This window comes from Chanodichthys erythropterus, chromosome 10, assembly GCF_024489055.1.
Source record: "Chanodichthys erythropterus isolate Z2021 chromosome 10, ASM2448905v1, whole genome shotgun sequence".
Taxonomy (NCBI): Eukaryota; Metazoa; Chordata; class Actinopteri; order Cypriniformes; family Xenocyprididae; genus Chanodichthys; species Chanodichthys erythropterus.
The window spans coordinates 43,293,861-43,320,816 of NC_090230.1; the positions used below are offsets into that span (position 1 = coordinate 43,293,861).

The 26,956-nt window shown below is 37.1% G+C and overlaps 3 protein-coding genes and 4 non-coding genes across 9 annotated transcripts; 1 reads left to right on the forward strand and 6 right to left on the reverse strand.

Moving 5' to 3' along the window:
• Positions 1-388: 388 nt before the first annotated feature.
• hspa8 (heat shock protein 8) lies at positions 389-4,759 on the reverse strand. Its single transcript, XM_067397813.1, has 9 exons — positions 4,616-4,759; positions 3,621-3,830; positions 3,181-3,386; positions 2,794-2,946; positions 1,999-2,554; positions 1,596-1,798; positions 1,304-1,502; positions 991-1,223; positions 389-877 (listed from the first exon to the last, which is right to left on the reverse strand). Exons 2-9 carry the CDS (start codon positions 3,823-3,825, stop codon positions 683-685), a joined length of 1,950 nt encoding a protein of 649 aa, XP_067253914.1. The 5' UTR covers positions 3,826-3,830; positions 4,616-4,759; the 3' UTR covers positions 389-682.
• LOC137029764 (small nucleolar RNA SNORD14) lies at positions 1,870-1,965 on the reverse strand. Its single transcript, XR_010896328.1, has one exon. It is a non-coding gene; the product is annotated as a small nucleolar RNA SNORD14 (small nucleolar RNA).
• LOC137029761 (small nucleolar RNA SNORD14) lies at positions 2,626-2,721 on the reverse strand. Its single transcript, XR_010896324.1, has one exon. It is a non-coding gene; the product is annotated as a small nucleolar RNA SNORD14 (small nucleolar RNA).
• LOC137029762 (small nucleolar RNA SNORD14) lies at positions 3,026-3,121 on the reverse strand. Its single transcript, XR_010896325.1, has one exon. It is a non-coding gene; the product is annotated as a small nucleolar RNA SNORD14 (small nucleolar RNA).
• LOC137029763 (small nucleolar RNA SNORD14) lies at positions 3,483-3,578 on the reverse strand. The gene has a single exon (XR_010896326.1). It is a non-coding gene; the product is annotated as a small nucleolar RNA SNORD14 (small nucleolar RNA).
• Positions 4,760-5,662: 903 nt separating the features above from the next.
• On the reverse strand, positions 5,663-11,004 carry LOC137029632 (cytotoxic and regulatory T-cell molecule). Of its 3 annotated transcripts, none has more exons than XM_067399266.1 (12): positions 10,951-11,004; positions 9,644-9,793; positions 9,370-9,522; positions 9,139-9,255; positions 8,418-8,576; positions 7,885-7,983; positions 7,238-7,312; positions 7,079-7,114; positions 6,903-6,974; positions 6,535-6,678; positions 6,343-6,429; positions 5,663-6,247 (listed from the first exon to the last, which is right to left on the reverse strand). In XM_067399266.1, exons 1-12 carry the CDS (start codon positions 11,000-11,002, stop codon positions 6,087-6,089), a joined length of 1,305 nt encoding a protein of 434 aa, XP_067255367.1. In that variant the 5' UTR covers positions 11,003-11,004; the 3' UTR covers positions 5,663-6,086. The 3 variants fall into 3 exon arrangements, with proteins under 3 accessions (XP_067255367.1, XP_067255366.1, XP_067255368.1); XM_067399265.1 differs by having other exon boundaries at positions 7,079-7,117; XM_067399267.1 differs by lacking the exon at positions 8,418-8,576 and having other exon boundaries at positions 7,079-7,117.
• A 5,820-nt stretch (positions 11,005-16,824) lies between these two features.
• zpr1 (ZPR1 zinc finger) lies at positions 16,825-26,850 on the forward strand. The gene is made up of 13 exons (XM_067397814.1): positions 16,825-17,052; positions 17,209-17,370; positions 17,498-17,588; positions 17,805-17,875; positions 18,238-18,324; positions 18,417-18,539; positions 18,633-18,759; positions 20,790-20,860; positions 20,953-21,042; positions 21,112-21,222; positions 21,310-21,399; positions 24,388-24,453; positions 24,627-26,850. The coding sequence occupies exons 1-13, from the start codon at positions 16,936-16,938 to the stop codon at positions 24,744-24,746; spliced, it is 1,326 nt and encodes a 441-aa protein (XP_067253915.1). The 5' UTR covers positions 16,825-16,935; the 3' UTR covers positions 24,747-26,850.
• Positions 26,851-26,956: the final 106 nt, after the last annotated feature.

Below are 26,956 nucleotides of genomic sequence, written 5' to 3' on the forward strand. Positions count from 1 at the left end.
ATGGCGAGGTTATTTTCAAGCCCCGATAGAGGATAAGCTTTGTGACTTTTGTATAGACCCAATTTCAATAAAGCCACTTTGACAGACTAAGAGCACCTCTGGAAGGTCTATACTCCCTCAAATTCTAATTTCAAAGTAAACATTTCCCTTGTGGCTAGTAGAGTTCATTAAGACTAGGTACAGCTGAAGGCCAGGTTTCATGTCAAACAGCATTTCAAGATCAAGTTGGCCTTCCTTAGCACATTGAGACACTTAAATTTAAGACAAATATCAAGGCCAATGTAAAACCAGTTTATAATTTTCATTTCAGATCAAAATCTGAATTACAAGCAGAATTTATATACACAAGATTTATATTAAAAAAGAAAAAGACAGAGGCAGCATTGGGAATAAGTCACCATTTTATTCATTTCCTTCAAAGCATTGAGGCAGTTGGAAAAGACTTATGAAATTCACATTTCACAAGTTGATAAATAGGTTGTGCAATCTAGGTAGAAAATCTGTTCCCTGTGATCTGGAAATGTGATCCCTTAATCCCCCTTTATTTATTAATTGCAACAATCACTCTGCAAGTTGAAGTCATCTAAAAAAAGTCACAAAAGTAACATTTCAGAGGAGTCCAACTACAGAGGGCAACAGTAAACATTGCTATGGGAGGTAGCAATAGTGGCTTTGGAATGGCTTAGTCGACCTCCTCGATGGTTGGGCCGGAGGATCCACCTCCTGGAGCAGGACCGGCTCCTGGGAAGCCACCGGGCATACCGTCGGGCATTCCACCTGGCATGCCTCCAGCACTCTGGTACAGCTTGGTGATGATGGGGTTGCATACTTTCTCCAGCTCCTTCTGCTGGTGCTCAAACTCTTCCCTCTCAGCAGTCTGAAAGTTTAATCAGCAGATGCAAAGTCATTTTTGGGTTTGCTAATGAAAGATTAGAATGTAATCAAATAGCCACATGACTGAACAAATGGCTCAACTGATGTAAATCTTACCTGGTTCTTGTCAAGCCAGCTGATGACTTCATTGCACTTGTCAAGGATTTTCTGCTTGTCCTCATCACTGATCTTGCCCTTCAGTTTTTCATCCTCAACGGTGGACTTCATGTTGAAGGCATAGGACTCCAGACCATTCTTGGCAGAAACCTTGTCGCGCTGCACATCATCTTCAGCCTTGTACTTCTCAGCCTCCTGCACCATGCGCTCAATGTCCTCCTTGCTGAGACGACCTGAAATATACTTCTAGTTAACCTCTGAAGTGACCGGCAAAATCAGTACATTATACATTTCAGTTGAGAAAAAGATTTACCCTTATCGTTGGTGATTGTGATTTTGTTCTCTTTGCCAGTGCTCTTATCAACAGCCGAAACATTCATGATGCCATTGGCATCAATGTCAAAGGTGACCTCAATCTGGGGAACACCACGAGGTGCAGGGGGGATTCCAGTAAGCTCAAACTTGCCCAGCAAGTTGTTATCCTTGGTCATTGCACGCTCACCCTCATAAACCTGAGCAGAGAGGAAATTAAAATAAGATGGCAATGTTAAAGGAGATCCAAGTAACTTTGGTGAGAACTCATAGTACAACTACTTGGTACCCACCTGAATGAGCACACCAGGCTGGTTGTCTGAGTAGGTGGTGAAAGTCTGTGTCTGTTTGGTTGGGATGGTGGTGTTACGCTTAATGAGGACGGTCATGACTCCGCCAGCTGTCTCAATTCCAAGGGACAGAGGAGTGACATCGAGCAGCAGCAGGTCCTGAACGTTTTCAGACTTGTCACCGGAGAGAATGGCAGCCTGGACAGCTGAAACAAAAGGGTGAAAAAAATATAAGAACCTTGGGCAACTTGAGAGGGTCAAATATCAGTGACAACAGTCGCTCAGACATCCAAGGAAGGTACTTGGGCCATCTTTGATTTTTCAACCTCTGGTGGAAACTGCAAATGGTTCGGAATAAACTTCATCATAGCGAAGGAACAGAAAGAATAAAACTCAAATAGCTCACCTGCTCCGTAGGCAACAGCCTCATCTGGGTTGATGCTCTTGTTGAGCTCCTTGCCATTGAAGTAGTCTTGGAGCAGCTTCTGGATTTTGGGAATGCGAGTGGAGCCACCAACCAGGACAATGTCATGGATCTGAGCCTTGTCCATCTTGGCGTCACGAAGGGACTTCTCAACTGGGTCCAGGGTGCCACGGAAGAGGTCTGCATTGAGCTCCTCAAAACGGGCCCTGGTGATGGAGGTATAGAAATCGATGCCCTCATAGAGGGAGTCAATCTCAATACTGGCCTGAGTGCTGGAGGACAGGGTACGCTTGGCCCTCTCGCAGGCGGTGCGGAGACGGCGAACAGCTCTCTTGTTGTCGCTGATGTCCTTCTTGTGCTTGCGCTTGAACTCTGTGATGAAGTGGTTGACCATGCGGTTGTCAAAGTCTTCTCCACCCAAGTGAGTGTCTCCAGCAGTAGATTTTACCTCAAAGATGCCATCCTCAATAGTGAGGATAGACACATCGAAGGTGCCACCACCAAGATCGAAAATGAGGACATTCCTCTCAGCACCAACCTGAAGAGACAAATAAAAGCATAAGTATCTGCATATCCATCAATGAGTTGTACAAAACTCAGACTGAAAGGTCGCTCAGACATCCAAGGAAGGTACTTGCACCATCTTTGGTTTTTCAACCTCTGGTGGAAACTGCAAATGGCTAGGAATAAACTTCATCATAGCGAAACTAAAGCCAAAGAGAACTGAACGAGATCACCAGTTCATAAAGCCACTTTAACATGAATGTTTAAACTAACCTTTTTGTCCAGACCGTAAGCAATAGCAGCAGCAGTTGGTTCATTGATGATACGCAGAACATTCAAGCCAGAGATGGTTCCAGCATCCTTGGTGGCCTGTCGCTGAGAGTCGTTGAAGTAGGCAGGCACGGTGATGACAGCGTTGGAAACAGTCTGAAAGAAGTGTAAATTAAACTAATTGCCACTTGGAGTGAAAAGCAATATTAACATTTCAACTAAAGCATAGTGCATGTCGCTCAGACATCCAAGGAAGGTACTTGCACCATCTTTGGTTTTTCAACCTCTGGTGGAAACTGCAAATGGCTAGGAATAAACTTCATCATAGCGAAGCACATCAAGTCAAAGGGGAGATCAATAGAGCTACTTGACAGCTGAATGATCACTCACCTTTCCCAGGTAGGCCTCAGCAATTTCCTTCATCTTGGTGAGGACCATAGAGGAAATCTCCTCAGGGTAGAAAGACTTGGTCTCACCCTTGTATTCGACCTGAACCTTGGGACGGGTATTGTCGTTGATGACATTAAAAGGCCAGTGCTTCATGTCAGACTGAACAACGCCATCATCAAACCTGCGGCCAATCAGACGCTTGGCATCTATGGAGGACAAGAAATGGGTGCATTTTTAGGTTATGTAGAGGTTTGAAAAAAAAAAAAAAAAATTCAATCTTGTACAACATCTTGGCAAATATTTCGCTCAGACATCCAAGGAAGGTGCTTGGGCCATCTTTGGTTTTTCAACCTCTGGTGGAAACTGCAAATGGCTAGGAATAAACTTCATCATAGCGAATACATTTTTGGAATGATTTTTTTTATTAGATGACTACTTACCAAAGACTGTGTTGGTGGGGTTCATAGCGACCTGGTTTTTCGCAGCATCTCCAATCAATCTCTCGGTATCTGTGAAAGCTACATAACTTGGAGTGGTCCTGTTTCCTTGGTCATTAGCAATGATTTCAACTTTTCCATGTTGGAAGACACCTACACAGGAGTAGGTGGTCCCGAGATCAATACCAACAGCTGGTCCCTTGGACATTGTGTCTGGAAATAAAAAAAAAAATTAAAAAAAATTAATTAATGAGTTAAAGAGAGCGTGATCCAGGCCTTATCGATTATTATACGGATGTGAAACCACATAAGACCAAGCCCAGGCCAGGAGCATATGCGGATATGACTCAGACCACGTGGTTTGAGCTTCTGGAACAGTCTATGGTCGATTACTGAATTAAGGATAACATCGATCGACATATGTTCTAAATGCAGTTTCAAACTAATTCTGTCATTATATTAAAAAAAAAAAAAAAAAAAAGAAACATGTAACTTACATTTAAAATTAAGACGGTATTATAACCGGTCTTGTGAGACCATGTAAATCTAAGCAAAGATTAAGGTCGGTTGAGGCGCGTGATAAGATTACACGAGGCGCCAGTTGCGGTTTAAATTTAACGTATTGTTCTCTCAGGTATTTAACTTGTAGTAATATTAAAAGTAAATTAATCTTTCAGACTTTTTTTCTTCGAAAATGAACAAAACCGAGAACTAAAAAGCAGACTAGGCAAGGGAAACCACATTTGATATGCTACTCAAAAGGAAACCACTTTTAATATGCTATTCAACTGTACCAAATACAAAAACTGGATCATTATTAATGGTTCAGAATATCTGAGAAATGTTCGATATAAAATATGTTTAAAATAGGTTAAATTCTGCTCTTTAAATTGTATTTAATAACAAAACATGGGTAACGCTATACAAGCAAAGAAGTGGGTTTTAACTGTAAGATTATAAATGCTATATAATCGATAAAGATAGAACAAAGACCTTACCAAGCTGGAAAAACCGAGATGAGTGAAGATGCCGGTTGGAGAGCTGGAATGGCGACAAACTGCCTCGCCTTGCTTCGATAAGAGAACGGTCGAATGTTCTGGAACAGCATATATTGCCGGTAGCTGAGCCAATGAGATTTCAGATAACTGGACTTCAATCGTAAGCACCAATGCAAAATCCCAATGCTACGTGTAGCCACGCCCATTAAGGAAGAATGTCTATGGATAAAACTGGTAAGAAAAAAATCCACACCATCCCCCCTCAGATTTGCCGCAACCGCTGTCAATGCGGAACAGTTTGTCCTGCCGTACAAATGAACGAAGAAATGCTATGATGGCACAGCTAAACACAAATGTTTGACAAAGGAAAAGGCATCACTTAATAAATTACGCGAAGATAAGCACATAAATACATTTAAACTATGCCAAATATAGCTCAAATATCTAAATGACTTTGGTTTGGATCAGTATGTCTTGTTTACAAAAGTATATTAGTTATTACATATTATACCATTTGTAATAGAGATCGAGTAGATTATATGTGGTTTTTGTTTTGTTTTGTTTTTTACAACACAAAGATAGTATATGTTACTAATAGCTATTCTGCTCCACTGTGCATCATGCACAAGGAGATGAACACACAACGCCGACTGAAATGTGAGGGCTTTGGGGCAGAGTGTCAAATATTTATTTATTTCATTTATTTTGTTATCGAGAAAAGGTATACGAATTAAACGAAACTATTAAAGGAAAGAAAACGAAATCGAAATCAGTGGAAAAAATCTATTACACAATAGCCCAGTAGGTGGCGATAGGATTGAACAATTCAAAATAATCACCAAAAAAAATGAGGAAGTGTCCACACAACGTGGTTATGGAGTTCATTAAACGTCGAAAAGTCACATGCTAGGCGCTAAAAAATCCTAACATTTAATGAGTATATGCTTTTTTAAAGCCTAAAACTATACTGAAGAGTAAATTACATCAAAAAGTGAACCAGTTTTAAGCATATAGAGGCATATTTATTACATTCTAGAAGATTCACCAAGCACAGCACCCACATGTTACATAAAATAGAGTTTTATTTCATAAAAAACAAAACAGTTTCATAGAAAAGACATTGACTTTAAACAGGGACTTTGATAACAGGGAAAGCAGCAGCCATTTCAGTTTAAAAAACACATTTAATATATTCTAATGATAAAATGTCATGCAGTCTATTCCAGTTTTGTCATGGGAACGGTTCAAAGCTATTAAACTGTAAACAACTCATTATAATAAAACATTTCTTTACATTCAGTATAAAAATATTGTTAACCAGCAACAATGTAAACACAGAACAGCTAACAGTATATACAAAATCCTATCATTTATTTTTCCTGAAAGAGACTAAGTGAGCACCATTGTTCGTAACAGAACTGCAAAATCAGTTCAGTCTCTTATGAGGATTCAGATACAGCTGAATGTTCCTCTAAAGTTCAGTCTCCTTGACACAAGCTCCGTCAAGTTTGCTACAAGCTGTTCTTGAACTCTCTTGTGTTTCAGTGATGACATCTACTGTAGCTACTGAATTTTCTGTTTTCTGTGGCGTTTCTTCCACTCTGTATTCTGTGAAATTTGAGTTCCAAAAGCCTAGACCAAAAATCAAGAGAGAAATGAAATGTTAGTAGTTTGTAAAGAGACAAAAGCTTAAGTGTTTTATCTACCAGATTTGATGGTTTAAGTACCTTGTCTTCTCCTCTCGTGGGACTGCTTTTCTTCATGACTGGATTTTGATTTGCTGCTTTCCACAGACTGCTCTGATTCTTCATTCTCTGTTATAAAATCAGATTAAAATGAACAATTGTATCCAAAATTAAACCCTAGAATATAAATTAAGCTTGAATTAAAGTATAAATATGTAAATAATCTTATATTACCTTTCTTCCAGGCTATATGTGCCTTTCGTAGTCTGATCACAAAGAAGATGACAACAATAAGTAAAGCCATAATAAGGGATGTAACCAGCAGGATCAGCAGTGGTGAGCTTTCCTTATGATTGATTTGTTTGTCGTTGCCAAAACCTGCAAATACACAAAGTAATATAATTATCATCAAATAATCATCTTAGGATAGCATCACAAAGCCATAAGAATCATTAATAACATCCTTAATGTCCTTTACATGTTGCTTTGATTTAAATTTGGACTTGCAATTGGCAATCATTTATGTGAGAGTAAAATCAAAATTTTGTTTTGCTAACTTGTTGGTACCAAAAAAAGCATTTTATTTGTCATGAGCTTCACACCTTGTGAGTTGGTGCCATTTTTGGTCAGGTTTCCTTCAGGTGAATTGGACTCAGAAGAGTTTATGTTCTGTGCTGAAATACAAAGATAGATTTGATGAGTTTCACAACATAAAATAAGCAGGAATGAGTGGTATATTATGTTCAATATACCATGAAATAAATTTAATAACACTTACTTGTCAAGTTTATATCTGTTGCTGTAGAATTTTCCTCTACTGAAAGAGATCACAAAGCAAATAAATTAATCACAAAGCACAAACACTAAAATTGATTCATACAAAACACACATAAGTGTGTTTTAATAAGTGTTTTATCATGCAAAATTGCATATTTACCTTGTCTGTGGTTTGAGGTAGTGCTGTCTCCTGTTGGGAGTACTTCAGTATTTTCTGACGACAATTCCATGTGTGCTGTGATCAGATAAAGTAGTTATTAATCAGTTGTGAGGTATCAAATTTAAAAATCAAAAAGAGCTGCCAGGAGGTGGAGGCAGAGAGTCACAAGGAGCAGAAGCTATTTCCATTCTGTGGTTTTATGTGAAGCCCTCACACAGAAGGGGGTTTTGCTTTTATTTTTAAGTGAGCTGTATTTAAAGTATTCTGTCATGCACTTTCTCTTTTGACATCCCTAATTTATGTAGTGTAATTGTGACGCCATATATTTCACTACTTTCCAAACACATATAAAATCATTGTTTAATTTGGGGGCAGTTGTGCCGAGAATCAGACTTGTAACAAGGTTGTACCGGCAGGAAATGTAGGTGGGGGGAGTTAATGAACAACACTCTCATTATCCACAACTGAGGTGGCCTTGAGCAAGGCACCTAACCCCCAATCGCTCCCTGGGCGGTGCAGTAAAAAACAGCTGCCAACTGCTCCGTGTGTGTGTGTGTGTGCGTTCACATTCTGAATTTGGGACACCATACTTGGCTACAAGTCACAGCACTTTCACTTTAAAAAAAAATAAATAAATAAACACTCACCTGTACTACTAAAGGCAGGAGAAGAAGTGGCTGTGGTCATTGTCTCAGTTTTTAGCTCATCTCTAGTACTGGAATACCTTGATGTGGAGGCCGTAACAGCTATATGAAAACACAATAAAAACATTCAATTACTCAGACTGTTTGACTGTTTACTTAAAAGAATCTGTTATACTATACATGTTTAGTGTGTCTTTTCTGTATAGGGAACATAGCCTGTTTTATTCAGAGAAATAGCTGACTTCCCTGACATCATGTGACTGATCACTCTAATGAGGACCACACATTCACTTAAAAAGGAAACTACCCAATACTCCAAAGTGTAGATGAACTTTCCTTGCGCAGCACAGCCAGACAAAATCCCCTTATCTTTCAGTTCTCTTTTCTAATAATGGCTAATGGCATCTATGGCAAAATGCTCCTGTTTATTGGTCACATGTTTGGGAAATCAGTGATGGTGGTGAGGTGTGCGCAAATATGGTGGAGCTGATTATATGTGTCTGAAACTTGTTTTATGTACCATTCGTGGTACTTACAGTGATTTTCAATGATGATAAAGTCCATCACTTGTTTTGGAAGGTCTTTGTGTTTTGCCAAGCACATCACCGTTGCTTCCCTGATATGAGTTTTGATTGTTAAGATGCTAACCGCCATTGACCTGTTGGATCTTCCCTCCCGCAAGGTATTGGGTAGAGCTGTTAGGGCAAAACAGGGCATATATATATTTAGTAATCTGTGATTTTTTTAACTGTTTTAGTCAAATAGTCTGAGAAACACTCTCAATTTACTGTTGATATACTATTGGTCACATCTATCCTTAGCTGACCTGCTTCAGAATATTGCGGTTCCTCTATTTTCACGAGGTATTAGTAGTTTCACAGTGTGTGAAATGTCAGAAGCCATGGGAATGCTCACCAAGCCTGCATTCTAATATGTTGATTCGGTGCTCAAGAAACTATTTCTTATTATTATCAATGTTGAAAACAGCTGTGCTGCTCACTAATATTTTTGGAAACTGTGATAAACTTTTTCATGATTCTTTAATGAATAGAAAGTTCAGAAGAACAAAATTTTTTTGAAATAGAAATCTTTAGTACCATTTTAAATGTCATTACTGTCACTTTATATATATATATATATATATATATATATATACACACACACACACACACACGCGCGCACATAATAATGGTCAAAAGTTTGGAAACTCTGTGCCCCCCTATCTGTCTGCCCACTCAGACACTTCTCGTAACTTACCTTCAATTTCAACACCGCTGATTCGCCAAGAGAGTTCAGGTGGGTTGCCATTCCCTGTCACTGAACATTTGAGGATTGTTTTATCTTCAAACTCAGCCATATCGATTTTTGGGGTTGCTGTGACCAGATCAAAAAGAGTCTCATTTCATATTCCATTATTCATCAGCAAATCATTTTAGTAATATTTCATGCATGCTTTCAGAAAAGATGTGATAAAATATTTATATTTACCCAAAACTTTTACTTTGAATCTTTTTGAAACAACTCTATCTTCATACATTAGACATCTGTAAATCCCTTCATCATCGAAGGTAACGTTGGACAGGAGTAATGTATATTCAGAGTTGTTTAAAGTAAAAATGCTGCTCCTTGAATCTCGTAGACCTGTAAGAGAACATGAAAAAAATGATTAATGTTTATGAAATACAACAAAGAGGACATATAAATGTATTTTAAATGTGTTTTTCAATGGTTTTCATACAATATACAGTGTTCTTGCCCTCACCTTTGATGTTGTTGAAGAACATAACATGTCCTCTTGGATTTCTCCACTCCATGTATGCATCCACACTGAAATTTTTTCGAGGACATTTCAATACCAGTGTGTCTCCTTCTGCCACTGTGAGAAACTTTGTTGCCAAACATTCTCTTATGCCTGTTTAGAAAGAAGAAAAGTAAGTCAGAATGTTCAAGTTTTAACAAAGCGAAGACATTGATCAATGCTAAATACAGTCAAAAGGGTGGGCTAGTATAATGGAAGAACAGTAGGTTGATAAGGGGGGCAGATAAGACCGCAGCACCCTACGCTTTGCTCTGACTCATTTGACTGTTCTCAGCGCTCTCATGAGCTGAGGCTGAAAGTGAGAAGGGGCTACACTGTGCATTATAGAAAAAGTGACTGCTGTAAGTGGTCTTTTATTTGCTTGTGTGGTTGCAGCGAGAGAAAACTTGCCACTGTGACACATAAAAGCGACATGTTAGCGCTGGAACAGGAAACAGTGGTGTTAAACGTTACTCACAGAGGTGTAAACATAAAGCATAAAGTTCTAAATCAAGCTACACGGGGGTGTGATTTTTTTAGTCATATGTAAAAGTGACCATAATGTGCCTTTGTATGTGGGAGTTACAGTACCATAAAAGTCTACTGATATGTAATGTTTTTGAAAGAAGTCTCTTATGCTCACCAAGTCTGCAACCTAATATGCTGATTTGGTGCTCAAGAAACTATTTCTTAGTATTATCAATTTTGAAAACAGCTGTGCTGATCAGTAGTTTTGTGGAAACTGTGATAAACTTTTTCAAGATTCTTTAATGATTAATTTGATTCAGTATTTCTTTTATTCACCTTTGAATTTAAATCCTTTTAATAATGTAACTTAATTATAATTTTTAAATATGTGCAATATATTCACTGATACTGTCTTTGAATATTTAGGTCCATTACTTAAAAGCTTCATGTCCACTGCTGTGTTAGTACCGTATTTAAGATTTTAGAATATTTTCCTACAACCACGAGGTGAGAAAACTTATAAACTAAAGTTATATCATTCAACACATTCTGTAATAATCTAAATGAGTTGCACAAAATGTTAAAATCATCTAAAAATAAATGCCATTATACAATAAAACACTGAGAGCACTGACATACATCAGACAACGTAACATACCCAAACTATACTCATGCAAACTACCTGCAGGTAACAGGTATACATTCACAAAGCAGTCAACCACAACGCCACTTTTTCAGAGATATAGATACGGAGTCAGAGATATAGCCTATACCTTTGTAAGTAAAAAATGGATATGTCTTACCTCCTACGATGAACATAAGAATGTGAATAACAAAGACTGTTTTGATCTCCATACTGCTCGCTCTTGAACTCTGAAGCTCACTTCCTCTGCATAGACTCTTTTTAAAGAGAGCCGCTTCCGTGACATCATGAAATGTCATGGTCTTTCCCCTGAGCGAATTTATGTGTGAAGTTTCAGGGGCATTTCGGCCAACAGTTGGTTCTCATTTAGCAAATTCACTTGCCACCTTTTGACCTATTGAGTTCTCATCTCTCATCTCATCTTATCTCGACATATTAAATTCTGACTTTCTGACTAAAATATTAATAATTAACTTAATTAATAACTTAACTTAATTTCATAGTATATGAATGTTCAAATATAATATTATATAATATAATTAATATAATATAATATATAAATGTTCAAATGTTCGGGGTCAGTAATATTGTTTTTAAAGAAATTTATACTTTTATGCTTTTACTTAGCAAGAACACATTTAATTAAACTTGCAGAAACATTTAAAATGAGACAAACGATTTCTATTTCAAATAAATGCTGTTCTTTTAGTCTTTCTATTCATCAAAAAATCCCAAAATAAATGTACTACAGTTAAATATATTAAGCAGAACAACTGTTTTCAAAATTGATGATAACAATAAGAAATGTTTCTTGAGCAGCAAATCATCATATTAGAATGATTTCTGAAGGATCATGTGACACTGAAGATGGAGTAATGATGATGAAAAGCTGTAAAGTCAACTTTGCCATCACATTAAAAAAAAACATTTTAAAATATATAAAAATTATTTTAAACTGTAGTATTTCACAGTATCACTAACCCCAAACTTTTGAACAGTAGTGTAGCATAATATTGTATAGCTGCGAGCAGCAATTATCGGGGTTCAATCGCTTTAAAGACTTTAAGCATGATGTAACTACTTAGATCATAGATGGAAAAGACCATTTACAGCTAGTCTTGCGTAGTTGGACCTTCAGACTGACGGAAGAAGGTCTGGACTTTCATTGTGCCAAGGACCACCCAAGAGTACATTCACAACCAATCACAATTCGTTTTGTTCCGCGTCATGTTTAGGGGCGTGAAAGTCTAATGTCGATGTCCCTACAATAACAGACCGGCGTGCATCAAATAAATTTGTTTATATTTCTTTTACATTTTGTTTAAATTTGTTGTGCAACAATGGAGCCGCAAACTTCACATACTTTTTAAAACCCAGTGTTTAGTTGATTCTGGTAATCAATAATTGTCACAACAATGGCGTTCTTCTTCCTCGAGGGGGTTTGGCGTCACAGCATTTGTTTCCAGGTGGATCATTAAAGGATTAGTTCACTTTCAAATTAAAATTTCCTGATAATTTACTCACCCCCATGTCATCCAAGATGTTCATATCTTTCTTTAGTCAAAAAGAAATGAAGGTTTTTGATGAAAACATTTCAGGATTTTTCTCCATATAGTGGACTTCATGGCTTCCAAACAGTTGAAGGACAAAATTACAGTTTACAGTGATCCCAGACGAGAAATAAGGGTCTTATCTAGAGAAACCAATCGCTCATTTTCTAAAAAAAATGTATTTCATTTTATACGTTTTAACCATAAATGCTCATCTTGAACTAGCTCTCTTCTTCTTCTTCTCTATTAGAATTCTGGCAGTTTAGACACTGCTAAGTGTATTACTGCCCTCCACAGGTCAAAGTTTGAACTAAATAGTCATACAATATGCTAGTGCAAGTATATAACAGTTAGTTCAAACTTTGACCTGTGTAGGGCAGTAATACACTTAGCAGTGTCTAAACTGCCAGAATTCTAATAGAGAAGAAGAAGAAGAGAGCTAGTTCAAGATTAGCATTTATGGTGAGCACCCTTCTGAAACCTAAAATGATGAATGGGATACCCTATGATCTCGTGGACTTAACAGACACGTGCACACGGCAGCCATTGTAAATCCACAAGACCGAAAGTGCATAGAAGTGTGCCATTTGGGATTCAGCCAACAAGTCAAGTCAACAGTGAAGTAGTTATAGCCATTTTCATGTGTTTTTCCTGTTAGCACCACCAAGTGGCCAGTCGCGGCGTCCTTTGTCACGTGACCACAGAATGAGCTCTTACATGGGTGTGCTGAGTTTGGAGAAAATTTCTTAAAAAAGTTATAGCCATTTTTAGTAAAAGTGACTCCAACCACTTCAAACCCACTTTTTCCGGGCTTAAAAGTGATCAGGAATGATAAGTTGGTCCTCGTCGGCTTTTTATCGGCCGATTCAACATGTTGAATCTGCATCGGAGCTCATCGGTCAGTCGGGCCATCTTATCATTCTGGGCAGAGTTTCCCAAAAGCATCGTAAGCTTAAGTTGATCGTAGCTCCATTGAAACCAATGGCTGGCTGTTCAGCTACTGCCATCTGCTGGTACGGAAAGGCATTTCTTCTTATGCAGGCGCAGAACCGACGTGCTACTTTGCCATCAGCAGTGTTGGTTTGGTGTGTCAGGGCAATTTTGGACCCAGCATTGCCGACGTGAGCCAACCCCGCAGTCTGCTTCCATCGCCACTAGTTTGTCACCGTCGGCTTGGTGTGTTCCGGGATTTAGGGGAGAATGCTGATCCTTGGACATTTTAATAATTACAATAGGGTTTCAGTGCTACAAGCTTGAACCCCTAAATATATTAATATTCTTAGTTTCTCAAAGATATTCATCAATTTTAATGACCTTCCTTAGTTGTGAGGAATCCACCAGTATCTACACTGTCACTGACCATCTCTTGACTTTGGCAGAATATTTCAGTGTTGAAAATTTGGAACTCAAAATGTATTTTAAACCTGGAAATAAATAGATGTTTTCAAATAGAATCTTTTTCTTTCTTATTTAAAAGCAACCATCTACTTATTTAGATGTATTTCTATTTAATTCCGTATTTTGTACTATTTCTTTACTAAATCTTGTGTTTATATCTGGATATGTATGTTAAGAAATTATTCAGATTTTATAGCATAAGCATCTAACAGTGTTGGATGGTCATGGTCGAATAAAAGTTATTTTTAATCTCTACGGCAGCACCCTGACAGCGTCACTATAAGTGTCATCACAGTGTGGAAGATTACACAAAAACGCTAAACAACTACGCAGAAACAGGAAGGTCTTTATTAGCAAGGGGAAAAAAAACACATGATCAAATTCACATTACCCACTGACCACATCACCACCAGGCAAAAAAAAAAAAAAAAAAAAAACTTCCCTATTTTGATACACAACCTAAATTGATTACAAATCTGTAAAACATTTAAAACAATAAAAGTTCATCTGCTGCCTTAAAGGTGTGATTTAACTCAACTAAATGTAAGTTAACTAAACTTGAAGCTTTGAAACTTTAACCTTTGTTTCAACTCACAAATAGTCAAGACAATGCATTACTTTAAAGGTGCCCTAGAATTAAATATTGAATTTACCTTGGCATAGTTGAATAACAAGAGTTCAGTACATGGAAAAGACATACACTGAGTTTCAAACTACATTGTTTCCTCCTTCTTATATAAATCTCATTTGTTTAAACGACCCCAGAAGAGCAGGCGAATCTCAACATAACACAGACTGTTACGTAACAGTACGCCCCCAATATTTGCATATGCCAGCTCATGTTGAAGCCATTAGATAAGGGCAGAACGTCTGGATCTGCACAGCTGAATCATCAGACTAGGTAAGCAAGCAAGAACAATAGCGAAATATGGCAGATGGAGCAATAAACACTGACACGATCCATGATATCATGATATTTTTAGTGATATGTGTGAATTGTCTTTCTAAATGTTTTGTTAGCATGTTGCTAATGTACTGTTAAATGTGGTTAAAGTTACCATCGTTTCTTACTCACAGAGACAAGAGCCATCGCTATTTTCATTTTTAAACACTTGCAGTCTGTATAATTCATAAACACAACTTCATTCTTTATAAATCTCTCCAACAGTGTGTAATGTTAGCTTCAGAATCAAATGTAAACATCCAAATAAATACAATACTCACATGATCCGATGTATGCATGCAGCATGCATGACCAACATCTTGTAAAGATCCATTTTGAGAGTTATATTAGCTGTGTGAACTGTGTTTATGCTGTTCAAGGCAAGCGCGAGCTCCGGGGGCGGGGGAGCACGAGAATTAAAGGGGCCGCAACCTATATATCGGTGCATAGTTAATGATGCCCCAAAATAGGCAGTTCATCTATGGGGTATTTTGAGCTGAAACCTCACAGACACATTCAGGGGACACCTTAGACTTATATTAGATCTTTTAAAAAGTAGTTCTAGGGCACCTTTAAGTTTAATTTTTAAAGTAATGAGTTGTCTTGACTATTTTAAAACAAAGGTTATCTTCAAGTTAAGTTAACTCACATTTTTAAGGAAGCAGGTAAAGTTTCATTTCTAAGTTTAGCCAGCTGAAAAAGTTTTACAGTAGACATATCTCACACAACTGAGTATTGTTACAGACATAATTGCATAATGGATATACCTTTTGTTTTATATCTGTTAATTATGTATATTATAATACATATTCTATATTGTATTAGTTACAGCAGTAGCCTAGTTTTGTCATTTCCGCCACCAAGTGCCTGTTTACGCAGTGCTGGTCTGCTACGAGTAAAACAGATTATTTTCTGGCTAGGACACTATATATGACATGGATATGAACATGAAGTTCACTGCAGTGAATGAGATGCTGAAGCCCAATAAGATTCTCACAGTGTAAGTGTCTTCAGGCTTTATGAAAGTGAAAGTGACATGACGAAGGCCAAATATGGTAACCCATACTCGGAATTTGTCCTCTGCATTTAACCCATCCAAGTTAGTGTATACACACATTAAGAGTATTGAACACACACACACACACACACTGCAAACCGTGGACACACACACCCGGAGCAGTGGGCAACATTTTTCTGTGGCACCCGGGGAGAAATTGAGAATTAGGTGCCTTGCTCTAGAGAACCTCAGTCATTTCCTGCCAGTATTGAATCAAACCCGCAATTTTCGGGTTACCTGTCTGACTCTCTAACCATTATAGGGCTTAAGACAATCAATTATGTGGTCAGAAGAACTATGTGAAATCCTGAATGCCTTATTTTAAGAAATGTCTTATGTGGTTGTTTACTTCCATATAAACACAAAGTGTGTCTTTTAGACCAATGAGAATAAAGAATGTGTGTATTAGTAGAATCTTGCCATGGTTTGCGACTCTACATCATAGACTGTAAAAGCTCTACATTAGCAGAACTGGAGACATATGCCATGAGGTAAAGAGACAGAAGCTGATGGAGCGCCATCTAGTGGCCGCTGATTGGAAACAACCCATCAAAATAACGTCCTAATTTATATGTGAATGTCTGGAAACGAATATATTTTTAGTAGGGATATCGACATGCACAGTAAAACACACGGGGCGCCTTCTGTTTGTGAGACGACCTCTAGCTTGAATACTAATGTAATAAGACGTGTAGACCCAATATTATTACAACACTAATTCAAAAAATATATACATGTAGGCCTATACAGACAAGGCTTAAGCCTAGTCCCAGACTAAAATGCACGTTTGAGCTGTTTCAACTGAAAGCAATTTGCTTGTACTTTTATTTTAAAATACTTCAGTGCCATTGCATACCTGTAATGTTTTTTATTTGTTTGTTTGTTTGTTTTTTTGTTGTTGTTTGTTTTGTTTTTAATAAGGCACTTTTATAAAAGCCACTTAAATATCCTAATTGAAATACCTGAAATGCCCTGTCTATGAAACCAGAAGTTATTTGTTCTATCACAAATATGTATTCGAGACTTTTATTTTGACACGTCTTGTTAACTTGAGCTGACCCGGTGGTGATTCAGTGCACACAAAAAACGTGCGAAGGCTGCTGGAAACTTCTAGCAGAACGCCACTCATTAATAGCTCACCATTTCTACCAGTAAACGAGACAGTTTAAATACTTTTAACCTAGAGTACCTGACAAGATGTCAGTTATTGAGGAGGAGCGCATTCGCGGCGGCGTTTTTAAGGACATTAATGCAGATGATGAAGATCATCAACCTACAGTGATTGAGAGTTTGTGCATGAACTGTTATGAAAATGTACATACGCAGTTATATTATTATTATTATTTTCATTATTATTAATATTATTAGTAGTAGTAGTAGTAGTAGTAGTATTAGGTAATGCGTATATCAAATGTTACTTTTTTAACAAATTAACAAATTTATTTGATTCCAAATTTATGACCCATCCAGGGAAGCACACGTCTTCTGCTCACTAAGATCCCTTTCTTCAAAGAAATCATCATCAGCTCCTTCACATGTCCACACTGTCACTGGACCAACTCAGAAATCCAGTCTGCTGGCCGGATACAAGATCAAGGTGTCCTGTACACATTACAAGTGAAGACCAAAGAGGTACGGACTGTTACAGTGGACCATACTGTTTTTAGATATGTATTATACATTCATGTCGGAGGCATGTCATGTAGTCACATTTGAAGTTTATCCCAGGAATCAGCAAGTAGTTTTTCCTTTTGTGCAGGACATGAATCGAGAGGTTGTGAAGTCTGACAGCGCGTCCACCAGAATCCCACAACTTGATTTTGAAATTCCTCCTTTCACACAGAAGGGCTGTAAGTTGTGTATTTCCATTTTGACTCTTAACTAAAGTATAAGTCTGTTATTGAAAAGATGATGTTCTGCTGGATTATAATGCAATTACAGCCAACTCAACTTGAATATTTTATTATGGTGTAATAGACTTAATCTGTAGAATGGTATTTTGTAAATTATAATATAATAAATACTGTATATCAATATTACTTTTTGTCTTCTTTCTGATGGGTTAGCCTTGTCCACAATTGAGGGCCTTCTGGACAGAGCAGTGGCAGGTTTAGAACAAGACCAACCTGCTAGAAAGGTGTGTTTTATCTGTGCACCTCAGATAAAAAAAAAAAATAATTCCTCAAACTCATGATTTTATGCAGCCTTGTTCATTCTGTATGTTTCATCAGGTGTGAAGTATTTGTTATGCAAAGTTTTCTGTTAATGTTCTTCACTGCCAAAACGGAAAAAGGAAAATATTTATTCTTTTGAAATTTAATTAAATATAGAATGGTTAAATGTATAGAGAATAAAGTTCCCTTTATAGTATTTAGATATAAATATATATAATTATAAATAAATAGAAAGAAAGTTCTGTTTATGTTCCTAATATATCTGAATATTTTAGTATAATATCTGAATAATATAGAGTTCTGTTTGTTCCTCTCCACATTGCAGGCAACAGATCCAGCTGTAGCTGAAAAAATAGATGAATTCATCCAGAGGCTGAAAAAACTTAAAGAAGTTGAAGAGGAATTCACATTAGTAAGTTTTGCTTAAGTAAAACTGCAGAAAGATTCCGTGCAATTGATTATTATCATGAACTAATGAATGTCGCATTTGTCTTCTGTCTACAGATTATTGATGATCCATCAGGGAATAGTTTTATTGAGAACCCGTTTGCGCCTCAGAAAGACACAGCTCTCTCTGTCACGTATTACACCAGGACAGCTGAACACAACACTGCACTAGGAATAGGGGTGAGAAACTGCTACAGCATCTGTTCTGCTGTTGACTTCAGCTATGAGTGTTATGATTGCAAGTTTCTGCAACTTCTACCATCTCTTTTTCAGGCAGAGGAAGAACAAGACGACGAAAAGACAGGCGATGATATAGACACAATGAGAAATGAGGTATTAGTGTTCAACACTAACTGCCCAGAATGCAACGCCCCAGCCAACACAAACATGAAGCTTGTCCGTATCCTTTAAAATACACCTGCAAATGACATGAATTTTCAGATGTATTCCTGTTTACACCTGTGTTTTGCTTGATCGGATCACAAGTAGACAAGGGTCTTCAGCTGACAAAGTTTAAATCCCATCTGGCTAGCACGCTTCCTGTAATGTTTACACATTAGGTCAGTAAGTCGAGAGTAGGCGGTCTTTTGCACTGTTCGAACGTATTCAACCACATGAATGTTTACACTACAGAAACTGTTCAGATGCATTTTCAACTACCTCTGGAAGTGGTTGAAAGTGGACAAGCTCAAAATGTTTTACACTTCGTTGTATTTAGCATCATCCACTTGTGATCCGATCGACCAAAACGCATCTTAATACCAGGTGTACACAGGGCCTCTGTGTGTTAAATAGCCAACCAAATAACAGAGGCTTTCCATGTAGATCTCTAAATTGTTTTTCTTTTAATATCCTGCTTTACTAATTTATTTTAATGCAGAGAAAATTGCTGTTCAACAAATGATGGTACCAAGTAGGGGTGGGCAAAATGACCAAAATCTTGATTCACGATACAAATCATTTTATTTCACAATAACGATTTATATATATATATCAATTTTTGATACCATTGAAATTTCATAATTCTTGTCACCATTTTCAATATCACAAAACTAATACTAGCCTAAGTAAAAAAGAAAAAAAAACCCAGGCTTAAAATAAGTAAATGGTGATAAAGAAACTAAATACAAGCATATACGAAAACAAACTACAATAGAATAAAGTACTACATAAATAGAATAAAATACTACATGAATTGTATAAAGAAATCATATGTATAAAAAAAATGCATAGTCTTCATTGTGTAAATTAAATATACATTTATTCTTAAAGTTACAAAAGTGATTGTCAAGGGCAGTGAGGGATTTTCTCTTTTTTTGTTGTTTTAATTAACATTTATGATAGACGGCAGCAGGTTTATTAGGCTGCTATCACTTTAAGGCCAACTGCACGGGTCCAATATACTTGCGCGTTTTCTTTCTCAACTGTTTACGTTCACTTAAGACATAAATGACTGTTTACTTGCAAAGAAGGTCATTTTGACACATAAGTATTTTTATTTACCGTTCAAGCCTAAATAGGCTGCAAAAAGAACTCAGTTCAGTTCTCACTTAATGACTTAAACTGCAATGCTTAGAAATCCATTAAAATAAGCTTTTGTGATCATGCAGCACAGCAACGCCATGTGAGCGTAACGATTCTCATTTACTTTGAATGCGTAATGTCATGCATTGCCAAACTGAATTTTGGTTTAGGTTGTATAGGTTTGCTACTTTTCAGGTGCTAACGCAGCCGCCAGCCAATCAGATCGCGCCAATGCAGACGTCAGCCAATCAGATCGCCTATGCAAATACATTAGCACAGCCAATTGAGTTCATGCAACACCAGAAAAATAATGTGATAGGCTGTTGTCACTATGGCGGTTGTGCCTTCCATTAAGCGTTGAGACAGACACCCCATGTGAATCTAGCGTAACAGTGATAGAGATAATAGTGTCTACTGCTAATCGTGTCTACTGGTATATCGGTCACCCCCAGTACCAAGGAAGCCCTTGGAGAAGCTGTGGCTAAAATTACTAGCTCTAAGTTTCGCAAGCATTTTAGTGTGATATTCTTTTGTGAAAATGGCACATAAAAGAAGTCTAAAGGCCCGTTCACATCAAGTATGATAACGATAAGGATAATGATAAAGATACAGTTCTAAAAATCATTTGAAGTATAAAAGTATAGCAGAGTCCACATCACAACTATAACAATAACAATGCATCGATATTGGTTGAGTCACTGTCCGAACGATTTTTACCAGCTGATGAACAATAAAACATTGACAGCCAGTCAGAGTCAAAAGTCTTCTTTAAAAAGCTCAAGCGTTTAAAGCAGCAGACGACAAAACTGCAGTACGTGCATATCGTTTTTAGTGTGAACAGGCCTTAACAGCTGTGGGTCATAATTGAAAGAAAGCAGTTTATTGGTCCCTTTAACTCAATTGCAGAAATTCCACACTTTAAAGAGGTCATTATAATGGCCACCAATTGCGACAGCTGTGGACATCGCACCAATGAGGTGGGAATAATAAACCATGCTATACTTTTGTGTATTTTTTTTTTTGCTGTTCTTGTTATGTATTGGAATTTATTGTGGACATCATTAAATAGGTGAAATCAGGAGGAGCCACAGAAGAGCTGGGAACCAGAATAACACTCCACTTAACCGACCCTTCAGATATGTCCAGAGACCTGCTGAAGGTGGGTTTGACTCCATGTGACACTGTCAGCATGCTTTACCTTTTCATCATTCATGTGTATGTGTAACAGTCAGAGACGTGTAGCGTGTTGATTCCCGAGCTGGAGTTTGAGTTGGGGATGGCGGCTCTCGGAGGGAAGTTCACTACGCTGGAAGGACTTCTCAAGGACATCAAAGACCTGGTAGGAATCAAAGCCCAGCTAACGCTTTGGTTGTTATCAACAAACAGCCTCTTTTATGCTTATTTCATGCTTTTATGCTTATTTTAGATTGTTTCAAAAAACCCCTTCATGTGTGGAGACAGCTCTTCAGCAGATAGAGCAGAAAAACTGGAGGCTTTTGGGCAAAAGATTGACAAGGTTTGAATGATATTACTAACATATCTATTAATGTTCTTCGCAGTGAAAGGATTAGTTCATTTTAAAATGAAAATTTCCCCAAGATTTACTCGCCCTCAAGCTATCCTAGGTGTAAATGACTTTCTTCTTTCTGATGAACACAATCAGAGTTAAATTAATAAATATCCTGACACATCCGAGCTTTATAATGGTAGTAAACAGGGCCAAGTTTGAATCTTAAGAAAGTGCATCCATTCAGCACCACCTTCCGTATTCAACTTACAAAAAAAACATAACTGGCGTCAGTTAAACTTTGTTCATAAGTTGAATATGGAAGCCGTATGACGTAGCGCAAGTGTTTTAAAGGTGCCATAGAATTGAAAATTGAATTTACCTCAGTATAGTTGAATAACAAGAGTTCATTACATGGAAATTACATACAGCAAGTCTCCAACACCATTGTTTCCTCAAGTAAATCTCATTTGTTTAAAAGACCTCCGAAGAACAGGCGAATCTCAACATAACACTGTTACGCAACAGTCAGGATCATTAATATGTACGCCCCCAATATTTGCATATGCCAGCCCATTTTCAAAGCATTAAACAAGCCAGTATTAACGTCTGGAGCTGCAGAGCCGAATCAACAGACTAGGTAAGCAAGCAAGGACAATAGCGAAAAATGGCAGATGGAGCAATAATAACTGACATGATCAATGATATCATGATATTTTTAGTGATATTTGTAAATTGTCTTTCTAAATGTTTCGTTAGCATGTTGGTAATGTACTGTTAAATGTGGTTAAAGTTACCATCCTTTCTAACTGTATTCACGGAGTCAAGACTGTCGTTGTTTTCATTATTAAACATTTGCGGTCGGTATAATTCATAAACACAACTTCATTCTTTATAAATCTCTCCAACAGTGTGTATTGTTAGCTTTAGCCTGTTAGCCCGAGCATAGGCTACTATCAAACTCGTTCAGAATCAAATGTAAACATCCAAATAAATACTATACTTACATGATCTGATGCATGCATGACGAACACTTTGTAAAGATCCATTCTGAGAGTTAAATTAGCTGTGTAAACTTGTTTATACAGTGTGTTAGAGTCGTGAGCTCGGGGGCAGGGAGCACGAGAATTTAAAGGGGAAGCAGCCTGAATTGGCGCATATAGACCCTTTTACAGCCCACGTGATCAAATAGTTGCGCGCGCATTTTGGCAACGGAAGTGGTGTTGTTGCCTATTGGTTTTAACGTATTAGCAACTCTGAACGTTTTTCAGGGCTCTCAAATGTCACGGATTGAGCGTGACAGTCTCTCATTTCGGTCTTTTGTCACGCACTCCCGCCACACATTGTATTTCTCACGCAGAAAAACTATTTTTCATATATTTAATATGCCGCTGCGCTGGGCAGGAATCAAGCGCGTCTCCCCTGGAGTAGGCTGCCACTTATCAGCCAATCAAAAAAAGAAAGAGGGTACACAGTAGCCAATCAGAAAATAGCACTATTGTATCTGGGTAAGATTTAACGCAACAGCCAATGAAAAAAAAGCATATCCTGGAATTGTTCGCCATCATCCTCGTTCACCCACAGAGGAAAACAGCTCTGAGCATCACTTTGAGCACAGAATAAGTCATGATCTCCTATTTTAATGTTACAACAAATTCACAGCTTGATTGACACAAACAATGAAAACTTGACTGCTGAGAATGTTTCCCAGATAATCAGCATCAGTTTTTCATGAGTGTCTGAACTTAGTCAACAGTTTTACAGCCTGTTCACTGAAAACACCTGATCAGTAGTCTAGACCTAGTTATATTTTCGTTATCACACGATGACGGACATTTTGTCACATTAAACATCTCTCTCTCCAAATAGGCTTAATAATTTTATTAGCACTAAATAAATTATAGTGTATTACATCGTCAATGTTATTGGTCACTTTAAAAATCATGTCATGTTGTTGGATATTTGTCATTCTTGCCTGTCTTGAGAAACTTGAGAGCCCTGGTTTATGTGTATATATCTGGCCACTGTATTTGGTCATCTACTAACGTCTTCTATCCACTCGACTACACGGATCTGACAGCCGGATACCATTTGATAAAGTCAACTTTTTAAAATCACTTTATCTGTCTGTGTTGCTTAATCCGCTCGCGAAGCTGTAGATATATATATATCACTTGTTGCTAACACGTTAGAACCTATGGGGAACAACACCACTTCCGTTGCCAAAATGCGTGCGCATACGTTGCTACGTCGTCATTGTGTACAAACAGTAAAAGGGTCTATTTAATGATGCCCCAAAATAGGCAGTTACAAAAATTAATATATATAAAAAAAAATCTATGGGGTATGTTGATCTGAAACTTCAGACGCATTCAGTGGACACCTTAGACTTATGTTACATCTTTGAAAAAGCATTCTAGGGCACCTTTAAACTGAGAGGCATTACACTTTCTTCGTCAAGTTGAATACGGAAGGCGGTCTGGCAGAAGCTAAGTATTTTACTTGTTAAATATGGATATTTTTCTTACACAAATGCATCGCTTCACCTTCAGAAGGCCTTTACTAACCACCTGGAGCGGTGTGGAGTTTATGATGGATAGATACACTTTCTTGAGCTTCAAACGCATTGCCCCGTTCACTGCCATTATAAAGCTTGGACGTGTCAGGATATTTATTAATATAACTTTTTGATGATTGTGTTCATCAGAAAGAAGAAAGTCATTTACACCTAGGATGGCTTGAGGGTGAGTAAAGCTTAGGGTAATTTTTCATTTTAAAGTGTACTAATCCTTTAAATGCAATGGCAATATTCTCAATATGGAGTCTAAAAAGGAACTTATATATTTTTGGAAAAAAAAAATGTGTGTATTTTTTTTTAATTAAGTATTATATAAATATATGTAGAGAATTTTTTTTATTTAAAATAAGTTTCCTTTTATGTGTAGAATTGTGAATTGTCAAGAAATTAATGTGTTGTGTTTACAAAATGCTTCTTAGATAATGGCGGGGGAAATGGATGTGCATATTATCCTGGATGATCCAACAGGCAATAGTTATCTTCAGGTGAGGCCAGTTAAACTTTTTTTTTTTAACATCGTTTCATTTAAAGAATCTTATTAAGATATCTTATGGTTAAACTTAAGATTTAATGTCTTCAGTTGTGTGACTTTAAACATTTGGATGTATATATCTTGTTCTTTTTATGTGAAGATTAATTCCCCGACTTCTTTTTGCAGAATGTTTATGCCCCAGATCCAGATCCAGAAATGAAGATTGAAAAGTACACCAGGACCTTTGAGCAGAATGAAGACTTGGGGCTCAATGACATGAAAACCGAAGGGTACGCAGAGAAATAGGCATACAGTCAGAGAAACAAGTGGAGATTATATGTTGTTATATATATGTTGTTATATTCTGACTAAATCATTATATAACATTATTTAATTCACTTTTACATTTATTGTAATATCTCATGTAATTACCACTTCTGAAAACCATGTTGTCTTTAAAAGCATCGTTATGATTTGAGAGGGGAAAAAATAACTATAACTATATATAAATGCAAGGTTCTGAATTTTCCTTGCTGCTTATAAAATAATTTTTAAGTTATAAGTTATGGTCATCTTGGCTATGAAGCACTTGTGTTAATTAACAGTGTAACAACAGAATTGTTACAAAGTTTTTGAAGTACTTAAAAGTACAAACACTTAAAGTCGTATTAAGCAGATGTGAATCCTGTGAATGCATTTTCTTTTCCTTTAAATTGGACTGAATCATAAAGGCTGTAATATAATAAGGGTTATGTTTGTACAATAAAAATATATCAAATATATAATAATATGGTGGTGATCTATTTACACCTAACTTTCAAAAATTTTTTTAAATTTCAGTAAGAAATCTAATTAAAGGTGCAATATGTAATATTTTCTGTCCGCTAGAAGTCGCTAGAGGCCTATTCAAAACAAGGGCGTAGCTTGATGACGCCAAGTTTGAGCGCGGAGTCTTGGGAGATGTGGTCTTGACCTCAACGGCCGGTGGAAAATAATTGGGATAGGACTCGGGAAGAAATCATGTTCATGGATGAGATTAGTAACGTTATTGTAGTATGAAGCAGAGCAGGACCGAGTGTTGTGGGATCTGAACGAGGCCGCTGGAGCGATTGCGCAACACGCGCCTCACGAGCAGCGGAACTTTTATGCCACAGTCGTCGGCGCCAATTCCGCTTTTCCGGTCATGAGTACGAGGTAACGCAGTTCTGTTTATCATATTAGATACATTTGAGAGTGTTGAAAATGATGTTATAACGTTACACGTTCGCTCGGCGGCCGCTGTGAGACACTGTTGCACACTGCAGTAAGCTAGATCGGTTTTAGAATATCATATTAAATGCTGGATGGCTTGTGTTGATAAATGACATGCAATTAATTTTAAAATGTTTTGTATGATGGAGAAAATGCTGTATTACTGTTATTAAAAATAAAGCTGCATCTGATTATGCTATTTTAGCTACTTCACAAAATAGTGTTTTTCTCTGAGGCATAGTAAAGCATGGTACTCGCAAAAAATCAAGAAAATTAGATTTAAACAATAAGACTAAACGTGTTGAGCTATATAAAAATAGTTTTCTGTCTATAAGTGTAACCAAAAAGTTGTTCCCTTGTCTTTTAAAACATGCAATATATTAAAGCGTCTTTGGTGTTTCCATGGTTTCTACAAAATAAAACCCGGAAACCGAAGATAACGCGGGTATGACGCAATTGACAGGCGACTCCTCGCACATCCCGGTTAAAATTTCAATTTTTATTTTCAAATAGTTGGAAACATTAAGGATATTGTAAGTACTCAAGTGAACAAAATATATAACACTGGCCTAGTGGTTTTTGGATATTTTACTGCAAAAATATTACATATTGCACCTTTAACAATGGCTTCAGCATGACATCAAAACTCGGCACAATGCTGTAGCTAATAGATTTTGTGACTGTATGGGAACATGCAGTTACACTGAAGAGGCATTCTGTTTTTGTTTACATTTATTGGGCTCTATTGTTTTATGTACTTGTGTTTGTTGAGATAAACCAATACGTTTGGCCATTGTTTATTTATATTTGCACTTTTCTAATTTTTAATATATGTAATATAATATTTACAAAATATGTAAATATGCATAAATATAATGGTAGGAATTATATAGTTAATATTATTGGTTTATTTTTTGTAGTCAGATTACTTGGTCACCAACTGCTCATTGTGCTTTACAATACCAAGTAAATTGTTATTGTCAATAACTGACATGACAAGTCATGTGATGTCAACATGGTGGTGCCCATGAGAGGAGACCCGCTCCATGCACAATTAAACAGCTTTTTCAGTCTAAATCTTCAGCACATAAATTTGCATAATTTGAATGATTTTTCTATTTTTAATTATGGGCTATCAATTTTTTAGTGTAAAAAATACCGAGTGCCCTCTTTATACTGAAGCATACTTGATACAGTTCTAATTAGAGCTTCTCTTTTAGACTATTCAAGTCATGCAGCACAATGCGGCTTCGAGAAAAACAATG